Source organism: Bombina bombina, chromosome 4, assembly GCF_027579735.1.
Source record: "Bombina bombina isolate aBomBom1 chromosome 4, aBomBom1.pri, whole genome shotgun sequence".
Classification (NCBI taxonomy): domain Eukaryota; kingdom Metazoa; phylum Chordata; class Amphibia; order Anura; family Bombinatoridae; genus Bombina; species Bombina bombina.
In genome coordinates, this window is record NC_069502.1 from 1,036,465,181 (window position 1) to 1,036,480,655 (window position 15,475).

Consider the following 15,475-nt stretch of genomic DNA (forward strand, 5'->3'; position numbering starts at 1 on the left):
TATATATATATATATATATATATATATATATATATATATATATATATATATATATATATATATATATATATATATATATATATATATATATATATATATACATGTGAAGGGTTATTCAGGGATTCCTGACAGATATCAGTGTTACAATGTAAATATCGCTAATATTGAGACAAAAAAAATAGGTTGGAAATAGCAAAGTGCTACTTGTACTTATTGCCCTATAACTTGTAAACATTGGGTATTTCTAAACTCAGGAGAAAATTTAGAAACTATTTAGCATGGGTATTTTTTGGTGGTTGTAGATGTGTAACAGATTTTGGGGGTCAAAGTTAGAAAAAGTGTGGGTTTTTTTCCAATTTTTTCATCATATTTTATAATTTTTTTTAGAGTAAATTATAAGATATGATGAAAATAATGGTATCTTTAGAAAGTCCATTTAATTGCGAGAAGAACAGTATATAATATGTGTGGGTACAGTAAATGAGTAAGAAGAAAATTACAGCTAAACACAAACACTGCAGAAATGTAAAAACAGCACTGATCCTTAATAGTAAGAAAATTGAAAAATGGTCCAGTCACTAAGGGGTTAATCACAGCGACTTACCCTGTGCGTCTTCTAGGGCTTTGATAGCACAGGTCTCACTGACAGTAATGAGACCACGCTATATATGTAACAATCACTTTGTCACAAAAAACAGCTGAATTATCCTGTATCCTTAAAGGGTTAAACAACTTTCCAGTTTACTTGTATTATCACATTTGCTTTGTTCTCTTGCTGTTCTTTGTTAAAACTAGTTAGGCTCAGTAACAGGGTGCACTATTGTGGGAGCTAGCATTGGGTGAGCTAATAGGCATATTAGTGCAGTCACCAATCGCCAGCTAGCGTCCAAGAGTGCTGCTTCTGAGCCTTCCCATGCATGTTTTTCTAAAAAGGGTACTAAGGGAAGGAATCCAATTTGATATCGAAGTAAATTATAAAGTTTAAAATTGAATGCTCTGTCTGAATCATAATCCTTTTTTTTTTTTTACTGTCACTTTAAATAATGGATAATATTTGTTTTAAGACTGTCAAAAAAATCATCTTTTAACTATAAGCTTCTGAAATCAAAGAATTTGACTACATAAAGTAGAAAATCTGCTCATATGTAAAGGTAAATTTGAGCTGAGCTATTTATTCCTGTATTTTTCTTTGTGTAGATTGGTTTCCACGATATGGGACTGGGAAACATATGGAAGAACTACAGAGTTTTGATAATTATGGGAACAGGTCTTGGACTAGTACATTGGGGTTGGCATAAAATGAAATCCAACCCAATTTTTCACCCTGACAAGGACGATTTTGTACCTGAACCAGCCATTGTTACATATGTTTTGAAAAAGGATGCAAAGGACAAAACCAAATAGCTGTCTGCTTAATTTAGGTATGATTTTTATTATAATTTGTATTTAAAGTAAATTTATGCTCAACAAATGAAAGTAAAGCGATAACATGAACGTTAAAATATTTGGTATTCCCGGAAGTAAACCCTACTTAGGCTGACCCCCTTTTTAAGGGTTCCCCTTTTGCAGTTTTTACTTTAAATTCCTTTTACACCCCTCTGGCATTTCTCCCCTCCAAACGGAAACTCTCCGTTTAATCTAGATATTGGTGGCAATATTATTTCATGGAAGACTCAAAATGCTGTAGGTCATTTATAGGTTAATCTGTGATGGTAATATATTAGGTCTACAAAACACAACATAACATTTTCAGCAGACTTAAAGGGCCACTGTAAGTAAATATTTTCTATGCCTGTTACTAACTAACTACCCCAAATACGCTTTTTATCAATAGCATTTCATTAACATATATCTACCGTATATCAGAAATCTTGTCTGCAAATTTAATTGTTTTCCAAACCCACTCCGTGGGTATCCTTTGCTCTGTACCAATCCGTTTACAATACCTAGGTTTCAAAATGGCGCGTTAAACACAAAGTTATTGGTTTAAGTATTTTGAACACTCAGTGCTGAAAATAGTGGGCAGGATAACGTGACATCATCAGCGAATAAAAGATATAACTTTTAGAATGTTATGAAACTTTGTTTTGGAGAAAATATAGGTCAGTAGGTGTTAATTAATGTTTATTAACCTTAATATGTTAGTTGTTTAGCTTAAAAATTATAACAGAAAGTAATCCTTTAAGATGCTGGGTGTCACACCACCCTAGAGATATTTAGACTGTAAATGGCTGTGTTGGAGATACCAAAGACCAATAATGACTGTTGCCCATAAATCTCCGCCCTGCCAATCTTCTGTTGATCGCAATCAATCAAAATAAACATCATGGGTGAAGCAATTTAGTTAAACAGGTTTACACACTGCAGTGTTGCTAGTGCTTGGGAAATATTTGTTGTAAAAAAAAACTACACCACTCTTAGCTCCCTTATGGTGACTCATTTAAAGGGACAGTCAACCCCAGAATATTTGTTTTTTTAAGAGATAGATAATCCCTTTATTACCCATTCCCCAGTTTTGCATAACCAACACAGCTACAATAATACATTTTTTGCCTCTGTGATTAACTTGTATCTAAGCATCTTCTGACAGCCCCCTGATCACATGACATTTTATTTATTATCTATTGACTTTCATTTTAGCCAATTAGTGCAGTGTCTGCCACAATCCACGGGCGTGCTCACAATGTTATCTATAGGGTTTACCTGAACTAGCTCTCCCCTGCTGTGAAAAGCAAATACAAAAGCATGAGATTAGAGGCGGCCTTCAAGGGTTTAGAAATTATCATATGAGCCTTCCTAGGTCTAGCTTTTAACTAAGAATACCAAAAGAACAAAGCAAAATTGGTGATAAAAGTAAATTGGAAAGTTGTTTAAAATTACATGCCCTATTTGAAACATGAAAGTTTTTTTTGGACTTGACTGTCCCTTTAAGTAAAAATGATCTCTCCAATGTAACCCCTGCCTATAAATTCCAGTACACCTGAAAAGCTACTGGCACATAATCCAGGCAAATTGAGATCCTATATTAATTGGTGATTACTAATTTAAAGTGACATGAAACCCAAAATGTTTCTTTCATAATTTAGGTAGAACATACAATTTTAAAAACTTTCGAGTTTACTTCTATTATCAAATTTGCTTCATTCTCTTGGTACCATTTGTTGAAGAAGCAGCAATGCCCTACTGGTTTCTAACTGAACACAAGTGAGACAATGTGTATGTATGTATATATATATATATATATATATATATATATATATATATATATATATATATATATATTACAGCCACCAATCAGCAGCTAGAAGCTAGACACACATTTTAAGGGACAGGAATGGATTTTAAACACACATATATATGCAAAATAATAGAAAATATATAAAACTATACAAGAAATTTCTTCAGACAGAGCACACCATTTTTAAAAGTTTCCTTTTTCTATTATCAAATTTGCTTTGTTCCCATGATATTCTGTGTGTAAGAGACACCTAGGTAGGCACCTGGAGCACAACATGACAGGAAATAGAGCTGCCATCTAGTGCTCTTGCAAATGTATAACATTCCTGCAAAACTGCTGCCATATAGTGCGCCAGAAATGGTCCTACTCCTAAGCATATACCCCTGCTTTTCAACAAAAAGATATAAAGAGTACAAAGAAAAATTAATAATAGAAGTAAATTAGAAAGTTCTATAAAATTCGGTACTCTCTGAGTATTTAAAAAGAAGGCATCTAAGCTAAGGGGCCAGACAATTTTTGGTTCAGTACACTGAACAGCACTTTTTTTTTATTGGTGGATGAATTTATCCACCAATCAGCAAGGACAACCCAGGTTGTTCACCAAAAATGGGCCGGCATCTAAACTTACATTCTTGCTTTTCAAATAAAGATACCAAGAGAATGAAGAAAATGTGATAATATGAGTAAATTAGAAAGTTGCTTAAAATTGCATGCTCTATCTGAATTACGAAAGAAAAATTTTGGGTTCAGTGTCCTTTTAAGGTGTTTTTCTTTAAATTTTCTAAAACTTTTTCAGTGAAGAAGAATTTCTTGCACATTATCTCTTCAGACACACATTCAAAGTTTTGAGAGCCCAAAATAATCTTACCAAAACCTCTTGGAGAGCATGACATTGTGCATTGATTAATGTAATTCATTTACCAAAAAAATAAAACATTGCAGACATTAATATATAGTATAGCTTTTTTGCTAAATATTTTTTTTTTTTTTTTAAAGTAAACCAAATGCAATCATATAAAAAAACAATTGTTAATCTTTTCACAAACTTTGGGTTTCTCACTGAAATATTTTACTTACTGCTTATGTAAAAGCTTTTCGGGGATCCTTTTTGTTCGGAAATAGCAGACATGCATGGCTTTGCCCTTGCTTTTTTGGTAATTAGAAGGCCACTAATTGGTGCATTGCACAATACTGCTGAAATTCCCAGTAGTTAAAGGGACATTATACACTAGATTTTTCTTTGCATAAATGTTTTGTAGATGATCCATTTATATAAGCCATACAGTTTTTTTTTTTTAATGTATAGTTTTGCTTATTTTTAGATAACATTGCTCTGATTTTCAGACTCCTAAATAAGCCCCAAAGTTTTTGGAGAATACCGACGTATACCTACTCCAGCTTGCTTCTGTTTGTGTAAAGGGTCTTTTCATTTGCAAAGGAAGGGGGAGGGTCTGCTATTTCCCACTGGATTTTTATATCAGTATCTGTGCATGTTCTTCTTTATAGTAGTGTCTATTACATGCAGTTATATAAAAATTGGTGTACACTGTCACTTTAAGTGGTTAATTAGTAAGCTGGTAAAGGTAATAGTATTGTAGTCCAAGGATTACTCTCCCACCTGACACCTCCTTCATCCTCCTTCACCTCCTTCATCCCTTCCAAACAGCTCTCTAAACACCCATTCCTCCCCCCCCCCCAAAACTTATTTTCATTAGTGTAGTGCCCCTTCCTTACCTCCCACTGGCACCAACAGGTGATCGTTACAGACACTGACATAGTGTCACTGTCTGTAACGGTGCATCAGTCTGGCTTCATATTATAATGGAGCACTGATCGTACTCCAATACAGCATGAAGGCAGCTGCCTGAAGCCCACAAACGGCAAGTCCGGTTGTCACTTGACAACCAAGACTGCTTTTTGATTGTCATAAAAAAAAAATAAAAAAAAGTCCATTCAAGTGGGCCGGCATAACATTGCAATAGAAACATTACTATTTTGAACTAATTTAACCCTTTCACAGATGGATTAAAAACAACAAAATAGTACACATATACTTTTTTAATGGCAAAGGTTACATATATGGTGTTTGATTAGATAAATTTTACCATCACTTTAAGTTAGTGTACATTTCTTGAACTCTGATGTATAACAAATCTAATATTGTTGGTGCTGCAACAAAGTCTTCTGTATACATATATCATTCTTAATAGATTATAACCATGTAAGATTTAACTACTTAATAGATTAGAGGGGTTCAATTTGAGGCTGGTATTTTAATCAATCAGAAAATAGCTGTTTATCTTTTTAAATAAGTGTCTAATGTAAAGCTGTATAGCCTATAAAGCAGTGGTCTCAAAGTACCGGCCCCAGGGCCAAATACGGCCCTCAAGATAGTTTCATCTGGCCCTCCCTTGTTTATTAGGTAAACCATTAATTTGGGCTGTCAATTTTTTTTTAGGGCTCTAAGAGGTGTAACTAGTTGATGTTCTATATAGGCACTCACTAGATAAATATAAAGCATCCAGTGTAGACTCCAACCATGCACTGTATAACAACTTTTTATGTTGCTATATGGTTCCAAGATGATCACTTCACTTGGCACTCACAAGATAAATATAAACAACTATGTATGTCTATTGTGGGCTACAACTCCCACCATTCACCACTACTTGGTTAAATGTCACTTCCATTTCCTAGTATAGCCTGTTCTGTAGCACTTACTCAGTTCAAGCGGCCGCCCATGGGAGAAGAACATTTGACCAGTGGCCCCCAGATACGTTGAGTTTGATACCCCTGCTATAAAGTAAGGTCTATGCACCAAAACCAGTCAGACTGTATGCCCATATTTTGCCAGACTAAATACTGTTTCTGTTATTGTAATGTTGATTAACAAAGCTTTTTTAATGCATTAGCCTTTTTTAGATTATGTTTTGACACTTATAATCAGAGTGCATGGACTCTATTTCTATAAGCCACTCATTTACCAGCCATGGCCTAGATTGAACTTTGGAAGATTAGTCTCCCCTCATTGGTTCCTGTGTTGTAGTTTGTGTAAGTGGGTAGAAGCAGGTAACACAGCCGTCCCATGCAGGAGCTGCATTCAAGACTGTAAGTCGCTTCCTTTATTACGCTTCATTAAAGGGACATTAAACACTAAATACATGCTAGATAGAATGATGCATTTAAAGAAAAGATTAGTCCATGACTAACATGTAGATGTATTTTTTAAAGTTTCATTAGTTGTTTAAAAAGTGACAAAATAAGTGTAAAGTTTTAGTGTCTATAAAACACTGGGAGCTGCCATGTTGTAACTTGTGTTACCTTTTCTGCTGTGGCCAATTAGAGACAGTTATAAATAGGTCACTAGAGTGTGCAGCCAATGGTTGTGCTGGATTTAACAGTGTTCTGCACTTCCATTTCTAACAGGAACTGAAAAGCTCACAATTTCAGAATGGAATTACAGGCAAAGAGGACAAAATAAATATTGAAAGTATATTGCAGAGCTGTTTTATATATACAATTTATCATTTTATATTACCATCTCAAAGTGTTTAATGTCCCTTTAACTATTACTATCTTAAGCTATTTTCCTATTTACTTCTGTAATGTAAATTGCTTCATTCTCCTGGTATACCTAGTTGAAAAGCATACTAGGTAGACTCAGGAGTAACAATGCATTACTGAGTGCTAGCTGGTTATTAGTGGCTAGATACTGGCTCACTTGATGTGTTCATATACAGTACTTTGCAAAAGTTTTAGGCCACCATTAGTTTTGTTATTTTAGCAATGATATAATGACCATATATATTTAATTATTTCTTAGTCTCTTTAATAGAACTTGTTAGAATATATAACCAAAGTGCCGCCATCTTGTATCTAAGAATCCATGATGAACTAATTATGAACTGTTGTACCAACATTGAACTGTTAGGTTTTTTGTGTATTTTGATATATTACATCTGTTCATTGGCGAGTAACATCTTTATCTCATTACTAAGGTAAGCATGCAGCTAAGAGCATTTTCACATTCCTATGTTATCTTGTTGTTCAAGGATGAATGTCTCCAGTTTTATACAAAGGACTTTGTGTCAAGTTGTATTACCTAATTTGTAATAGGGGGCGTGTATGAAGACCCTCTGTGTCGTTACATGTATGTGATTTGTAATATATAATCCACCCCTGCTAAGAATAAACCAGAGCAGACTTAGATTCCATTGTGTGTGCATGTCTGATTCTTGCTCTCCAAGGCCTTGAATGTGAAATACTCAATTCCAGTGCTAAGTGTAACATACTGATTATTATTATGAAGATTATGAAGTGGTACCCCGGCGATTTAAGACCTAACAGAACTCAACCAGAAAATACAGGATATTTGTATCCCTTATTCAAAAACAGAAAAAAACAGCTTCTATAGGCTAAAGTGGCAAGTATTTAGTGTGACTTCCCCTTACACATGAGCAATAGCAAGAACCTGGCTCTCGTAAACCTAAATGGAATGGAACCCTAATTAATGTCATTGCTGACACCTGTATTTGTCCTACTATTTCATGTCAAAATGACTGCTGTGAAAAAGGTCTATTACACCAGGTTTGTGCAAGACATGCTTGAGCATTACATACACATGTGGTATGAGTTTAATTTATTGGAAGCTTGCTAATAAAACCAACTTTCAATCACATTATTCCATTCAAAATGCCAAAGATCACAGAATTTGACAGACATAAAATCATACTTTTGCATCAGCAAGGCCACTCTCAAAGGGAAATCAGCAAGCAAACTGGATACTTAAGATATGTGGTATTCAAGCTGTTATAAAGAAATTTAAATAATCAAGAGAGGTCAAGGACAAAAAAAGAACTGGAAGGTCAAGAAAACTTTAAAAATCTGATGAGAAGTTTCTCAGAGTTACTTCTTTGAGAGACTGGAAGAAGTCTCGCAAGGACCTGGCTCAGCATCTGGCAGCTTCATCGGGTTGCCAAGTCGACCCTACTACAGTCTGAAGAAGCTTGATCATGAATGGTCTTTGTGGAAGGGTAGCAGCCAAGAAACCACTTTTTCGGAAGGGGAACAGGGTGAAAAGGCTAATATATGCTAAAGCTCACAAAGATTGGAATGAAGATCAGTAAAAAAGAGAATTATGGAGTGACAAATCCAAGATTGAAATTTTTGGGTCCAATTGTCGACAATATGTGAGAAGAAGAGTTGGAGAGAGATGGAAGACTGAGTTTTTTGTGGCTTTCAGTGAAACATGGTGGAGGGTCTGTCCTGGTTTGGGGCTGCATTTCTGCCAGTGATGGTGGAGATATTGTCCGAATTGATGGGATCATGAATGCTGAAAAATACAGACAGGTTTTAAATCATCATGTCATTCCTTCTGGAAAGCGCCTGATTGGAAATGGTTTTAATTTTCAGCATAACGATCCCAAGCACACTGCTAATGCAGTGAAAACGTATTTGGAGAGAAAAACAGCTGATAAAACACCGACAGTAATGGACTGGCCTCCATGTCAAGACCTGAATATTATAGAGGCAGTATGGGATCAGCTGGACAGAGAAAGAAATAAAAGACAACCTAAATCTAAAGAATTACTCTGGGAAGTGCTGAAAGAAGCCTGGTATAATATAGCAGAAGATTACTTCAGAAAACTTCAGTACAGTCTCCCCCAAAGAGTTCAAGATGTGCTTAGTGCCAAGGGAGGTCACACTAAATACTTGTTGTTTTTTTTATATTTTGTCTACATATTTCCTCTATTTCCTGTTTTGTTTCTTAATAAAGAGACCAACAAATAAATATGTATGGTCATTAATACTTTGCTAAAACATCAAATATTATGATGGCCTAAGACTTCTGCACAGTACTGTGTGTGTGTATATATATTTCTCCAAATGAAAGGGCACTCGCATGACTTGAAAATGGAAAATATCTTTATTGCATATAATTCATCATAAAGTGTCAGTCGACGTTTCGGCTACAATTTTAGACTTTTTTAAGACAATCAATATCGGTTAAAGAAACCTCTCGGCGTGTCTATGCACCATTCTGTGACATAGTATTCCTACTACCTCACGGAATGGCGCATGGACACGCCGAGAGGTTTCTTTAACCGATATTGATTGTCTTGAAAAAGGCTAAAATTGTAGCCGAAACGTCGACTGACACTTTATGATGAATTATATGCAATAAAGATATTTTCCATTTTCAAGTCCTGTGAGTGCCCTTTTATATGGAGAACTTTATGCATGACTTTTAAGGAGACACCGAGGCACTGGATTAGCTATGACTGAAGGAGTGAGTGCATAACAAATGTGTGTGTGTTATATATATATATATATATATATATATATATATATATATATATATATATATATATATCTCAAAATAACAAGAGTATTGCATTAAGCAATGATACTTTTTTTATTGGACTAACTATACATTTATAAGTTGACAAGCTTTCGGATGAGTTCCTTCCTTTATCAAGTCTAAAGCAATACATTATTGCTTTAGACTTGATAAAGGAAGGAACTCTTCCGAAAGCTTGTCAACTTATAAATGTATAGTTGGTCCAATAAAAAAAAAGTATCATTGCTCAATGCAATACTCTTGTTATTTTGATATCTAAATCTCTGGACTAACACGGCTACTCCAATCAACGTGTATGTGTGTGTATGTATATATATGTGTGTGTATATATATATATATATATATATATATCCCTCAGTTTACGCCGGGGTTATGTTCCAGAATGAATGGTTGTAAATCGAAACCGTTGTAAATTGAAACCCAGTTTATAATGTAAGTCAATGGGAAGTGAGGGAGTTAGGTTCCAGGCCCCTCTCAAAATTGGCATAAGTAACACCTAATACATTATTTCTCTTGTAAGGTGTATCCAGTCCACGGATTCATCCTTTACTTGTGGGATATTCTCCTTCCTAACAGGAAGTGGCAAAGAGAGCACACAGCAGAGCTGTCCATATAGCTCCCCCTCTAGCTCCACCCCCCAGTCATTCTCTTTGCCGGCTCTAAGCAATAGGGTCTCTCTCGGAAGGGTAAAGTGAATGTGGTGTTAGATTTGTAGTTTTTGTTCTACAAGCAAAAGTTTGTTATTTTTAAATGGTACCGGTTTGTACTATTTACTCTCCAGCAGAAAAGGGATGAAGATTTCTGCAGAGAGGAAGATGATTTTAGCATGTTGTAACTAAAATCCACTGCTGTTCCCACACAGGACTGAGGAGTACAAGAAAACTTCAGTTGGGGGGAACGGTTTGCAGATTAGGCTGCAATAAGGTATGTTAAGTCATTTATTTCTAGACAAGACTGTGATAATGCTAGAAAAGGACTGATAAGATCCCCAAGAGGGAAGGGTAAGCTTTATTCAGTGACTAAGTATGGAATTACAAGCTTACATGACAGGGCTAATTTATGCTGGTTGACACTATTTTATGGGTTGACACTTTTTTATGGCAAACGGTTTTTACTTATAAATATCGTTTTTAAGACACTTAGAAGGTCCCTTTGGGTTTCTTTCAGGGGTTGTTACCCACATGGCTAATATTATAACTCCTAGGAGTATAACTCCTGGGGTGCTGCCTGGGACTCCCTGAAAGCTCAGGGCTTATGGTCTCGGGAAGAAGCTCTTCTCCCGATAAACATTTTGGAACTGAGGGCGATATTCAACGCTCTTCAGGCATGGCCTCAGCTAGCTGCGGCTAAATTCATCAGATTTCAGTCGGACAACATCACAACTGTAGCTTACATCAACCATCAAGGGGGAACAAGGAGTCCCCTGGCAATGATGGAAGTAACCAAAATAATCAGGTGGGCTGAGGATCACTCTTGTCACCTCTCAGCAATTCACATCCCAGGAGTAGACAACTGGGAAGCGTATTTTCTAAGTCGTCAGACTTTTCATCCGGGGGAGTGGGAACTCCACCCGGAGGTATTTGCCCAGCTGATTCAGCTATGGGGCACTCCAGAATTGGATCTGATGGCGTCCCGTCAGAATGCCAAACTTCCTCTTTACGGATCCAGGTCCCGGGATCCCCAGGCGGTGTTGATAGATGCTCTAGCAGCGCCTTGGTCCTTCAATCTGGCCTATGTGTTTCCACCGTTTCCTCTCCTTCCTCGTCTGGTTGCCAAAATCAAGCAGGAGAGGGCGTCGGTGCTTTTAATAGCGCCTGCGTGGCCACGCAGGACTTGGTATGCAGACCTAGTGGACATGTCATCCGTTCCAACATGGACTCTGCCAATGAGGCAGGACCTTCCACTTCAAGGTCCTTTCAAACATCCAAATCTAATTTCTCTGCGTCTGACTGCTTGGAGATTGAACGCCTAATTCTATCTAAGCGTGGTTTCTCTGAGTCGGTTATCGATACCCTGATTCAGGCTAGAAAGCCTGTCACCAGGGAAATCTACCATAAGATTTGGCGAAAATATCTTTGTTGGTGCGAATCCAAGGGTTACTCATGGAGTAAGATTAGGATTCCCAGGATATTGTCCTTTCTCCAAGAAGGATTGGATAAAGGATTATCAGCTAGTTCCTTAAAAGGACAGATATCTGCTTTGTCTATTCTTTTACACAGACGTCTGGCAGAGGTACCAGACGTTCAAGCGTTTAGTCAGGCTTTAGTCAGAATCAAGCCTGTTTATAGACCTGTGGCTCCGCCATGGAGTCTGAATTTAGTTCTTTCAGTTCTGCAAGGGGTTCCGTTTGAACCTTTACATTCCATAGATATTAAACTTTTATCTTGGAAAGTTTTGTTTTTGGTAGCTATCTCTTCTGCTCGAAGAGTTTCAGAGTTATCTGCTTTGCAGTGTGACTCACCTTATTTGGTGTTCCACGCAGATAAGGTAGTTTTGCGTACCAAACCCGGTTTTCTTCCTAAGGTTGTGTCTAATAAGAATATTAATCAGGACATTGTTGTTCCTTCTCTGTGTCCTAATCCTTCTTCGAAGAAGGAACGTCTGTTACACAATCTTGATGTGGTTCGTGCTTTAAAGTTCTATTTACAAGCAACTAAGGATTTCAGACAAACAACTTCATTGTTTGTCATCTATTCTGGTAAGAGGAGAGGTCAGAAGGTGACTGCTACCTCTCTTTCCTTTTGGCTGAAAAGCATCATCCGTCTGGCCTATGAGTCTGCTGGCCAGCAGCCTCCTGAAACAATTACTGCTCATTCTACCAGAGCAGTGGCTTCCACATGGGCTTTTAAAAATAAGGCTTTTGTTGAACAGATTTGTAAGGCAGCGACTTGGTCTTCGCTGCATACTTTTTCCAAATTTTACAAATTCAATACTTTTGCTTCTTCAGAGGCTATTTTTGGGAGAAAGGTTTTACAAGCAGTGGTGCCTTCCGTTTAAGGTACCTGTCTTGTTCCCTCCCTTCATCCGTGTCCTAAAGCTTTGGTATTGGTAAGTAAAGGATGAATCCGTGGACTGGATACACCTTACAAGAGAAAACAGAATTTATGCTTACCTGATAAATTACTTTCTCTTGTGGTGTATCCAGTCCATGGCCCGCCCTGGCTATTAAGTCAGGTAGATTTTTTTGTTTAAACTACAGTCACCACTGCACCCTATGGTTTCTCCTTTTTCTTCCTAACCTCCGGTCGAATGACTGGGGGGTGGAGCTAGAGGGGGAGCTATATGGACAGCTCTGCTGTGTGCTCTCTTTGCCACTTCCTGTTAGGAAGGAGAATATCCCACAAGTAAAGGATGAATCCGTGGACTGGATACACCACAAGAGAAAGTAATTTATCAGGTAAGCATAAATTCTGTTTTTTAAAGCTTTGAAATGAAGACTTTAAATGCTAATCAGCATTATAAACCTAATAAAATAATTACACAACACAGAATATATAATTAAACTAAGTTAAATGAACAAAAACATTTGCTAAACAGCATTATAAACCTAATAATATAATCACACAACACAGGCTTTACTTGCATTTTTCTGCAAACAGTTCTTTCTATGCATTCCAATCTGGACTGATTTATAGACATGAAGATCTTGTTCCTTTGCAAGCTGCTCGATAGCTCAGGTCTGTTTAAACTGATTAATTTCAGCTTGCTTGACTTGCATATCTTTGCTGCAACACAAGCGGACAGCTCCACCTACTGGCTATTTTAATCAATGCACTGCTTCTCAATGCTTTTCAATAGCAGTCACATGACTGAAAAAAAAGGTTGTTATTCTGAAACGGTGCAAATTGAACCGTTGTAAACAGAGGACCACCTGTGTGTATATAACATACAGTGTGTGTGTATATAACAAAATGTTAGAACATTGATTAAATAAGATTATAATGATGAGGAGACCTAGAATAAGAAGGGATGAAATGGTTCTGAGTGGTAGAGATAGTGAGCTTTAGTGAATTTTCCTATTATGTCTCATACTACATATTTTGCTTAAAATGTTTGCTCAGATTTGCTAACTTTTGTGATCTTTTTTGCAATCCTTTTGATAATGAACCTCTGAAACTTGTTCTACAAATCACAAAAATTAATCTATTTACAATATTTATTACCTGTTCATAGCAAACGTTTTGGTGAAATATTAGTTTAGATTCCTATGACAGGTAATTAAAGGATTATTATGTTTATTATCATTTATTTGTATAGTGCTGCAAAAATCTGTAGCGCATAAATACTTTTTTTTTTTCTTCTAGGTATTTATTTTACTTCTATAAAGAAGAAAGGATGCGAAAGAAATCGTGGTTCAGAAAGAACTTGCTCTTGGTGGCTGGAGTGTCATTTTTGGGCTTTCACTTTGGAACATATTTTATTCAGAAAGTGGCCAAAAGTTCTGCAAAAACAACTCTAGAGCCGAAAGAAGTTAAAAATGAATGAACAGCCTACTCGACTTATACAAACTTTTATTTCTTTTTACCAGAATCCCATCCCATTGCATCTCAATTGTTAGATTTTACATGATTTTTCCCATCAATAAAATTTAATTACAAATGAAATAATTAGAACTCAAGTTATTTTCTTTGAAGTTGTCATAAGGCTAAAAATGTCAAGGTTTGAACCTAAGAAACCTTCACTTTGTACTTCAGGGCCTTTATTGAATGATACATTTAGAGAATCCCTGAGTGTTTTACATGCAATTGTAAAGTCTTGTTATGGTCCATTTGGTCGGCTGAAACAGCTTCACAATGGTATAGGAGGATGTGTCACTACTACATCACAGTCACATGCCTTGCTTAGTGGCTTTTCTGTCCGTCATCCAGCTGTAAAGCTAATAGCTGCTTCTATCTGCAATCACATATCTACTTTTAGTGATTGTGGCCTTTTTGCTGCCAATTTGTGCTGCAACTTGATTGATCAGTTCACAAATTTAAATATTTCTCCCCATACAATAATAAGATTGACCAAGCATATTTTAAATCTATGTATTACTTATTTGAAGTCTGAGGATTGTGCCTGCAAAATGGCAGTAGATTTCAGCAACAGCAAGTCATTACTTAGTGTTGCTTACTCTGTAGTCTCTAGTAAGCCTGCATGTATGCTTACTGCAAATGAAGCAAATTACATCAGTACCTTGGCTGTAAAAGCCTTTCTTCTGACAGTTCCAAATGATGTAGGGTCAAGTGTTACTTTAGGTAAGAGCATTATAGTTCCTGTTGAAGGGGAGGATGTAATGGGATCTTCAGTTGTTTCTGGACTCCTTATTGAAATGTCAGATTATTATTTGACTCGAGCATTACTATCTACTCAGTTAACCACTAAACCCCTTAAAGTTGCCTTATTTTCTATTTCTTTATCTGGAGACTTTTGTGAAACTGGAGAAGGAACTTTGGATGTCTTTGATAGTGTAAACCCTGACATTGTTATGTTGGATCAGCTGTTTGCTTTGGGAAAACAGCTAGTGGATGATCATGTAATGCTTCTTTTGTGCCAAAAAGTTATCCATCCAGCCCTAAAACAATATCTTAAAGAACAGGATGTCTTTGCAGTGGATAGATTAGGAGCAGCAGTTATGGAACCCCTGAGTCAAATGACAGGTAAATTTAATTATCCGATTTATGACTGTATATACGTAATTGTTTTATCTTGCAAAACAATGTTTTATCATTTAATAGTTATAATCTGTGCAGTTTTATTCTGATCTTTAAATCTATACATTTATTTTGGAAAAAGTGTTACTTAAAGGGACATTAAACGCTTTGAGATTAATATAAAGTGATACATCGTATTTATAAAAAGAAACCTCTGTAATATACTTTCATTTTTTTTTG

General features: G+C 36.3%; 1 protein-coding gene across 3 annotated transcripts in view; it reads left to right on the forward strand.

Annotated features, from left to right (window-relative positions):
* The window catches only part of LOC128657744 (molecular chaperone MKKS), a 189,536-nt gene that overhangs the window by 23,361 nt on the left and 150,700 nt on the right, over positions 1-15,475 (forward strand). For 2 of the 3 annotated variants that reach the window (XM_053712152.1, XM_053712151.1), the window contains 2 exons: positions 1,198-1,421; positions 13,904-15,241. In XM_053712152.1, coding sequence (XP_053568127.1) covers positions 14,251-15,241 — 991 coding nt within the window. In that variant the 5' untranslated portion in view covers positions 1,198-1,421; positions 13,904-14,250. The remainder of the gene's footprint in view (positions 1-1,197; positions 1,422-13,903; positions 15,242-15,475) is intronic. The other variant, XM_053712153.1, reaches the window with a different exon arrangement.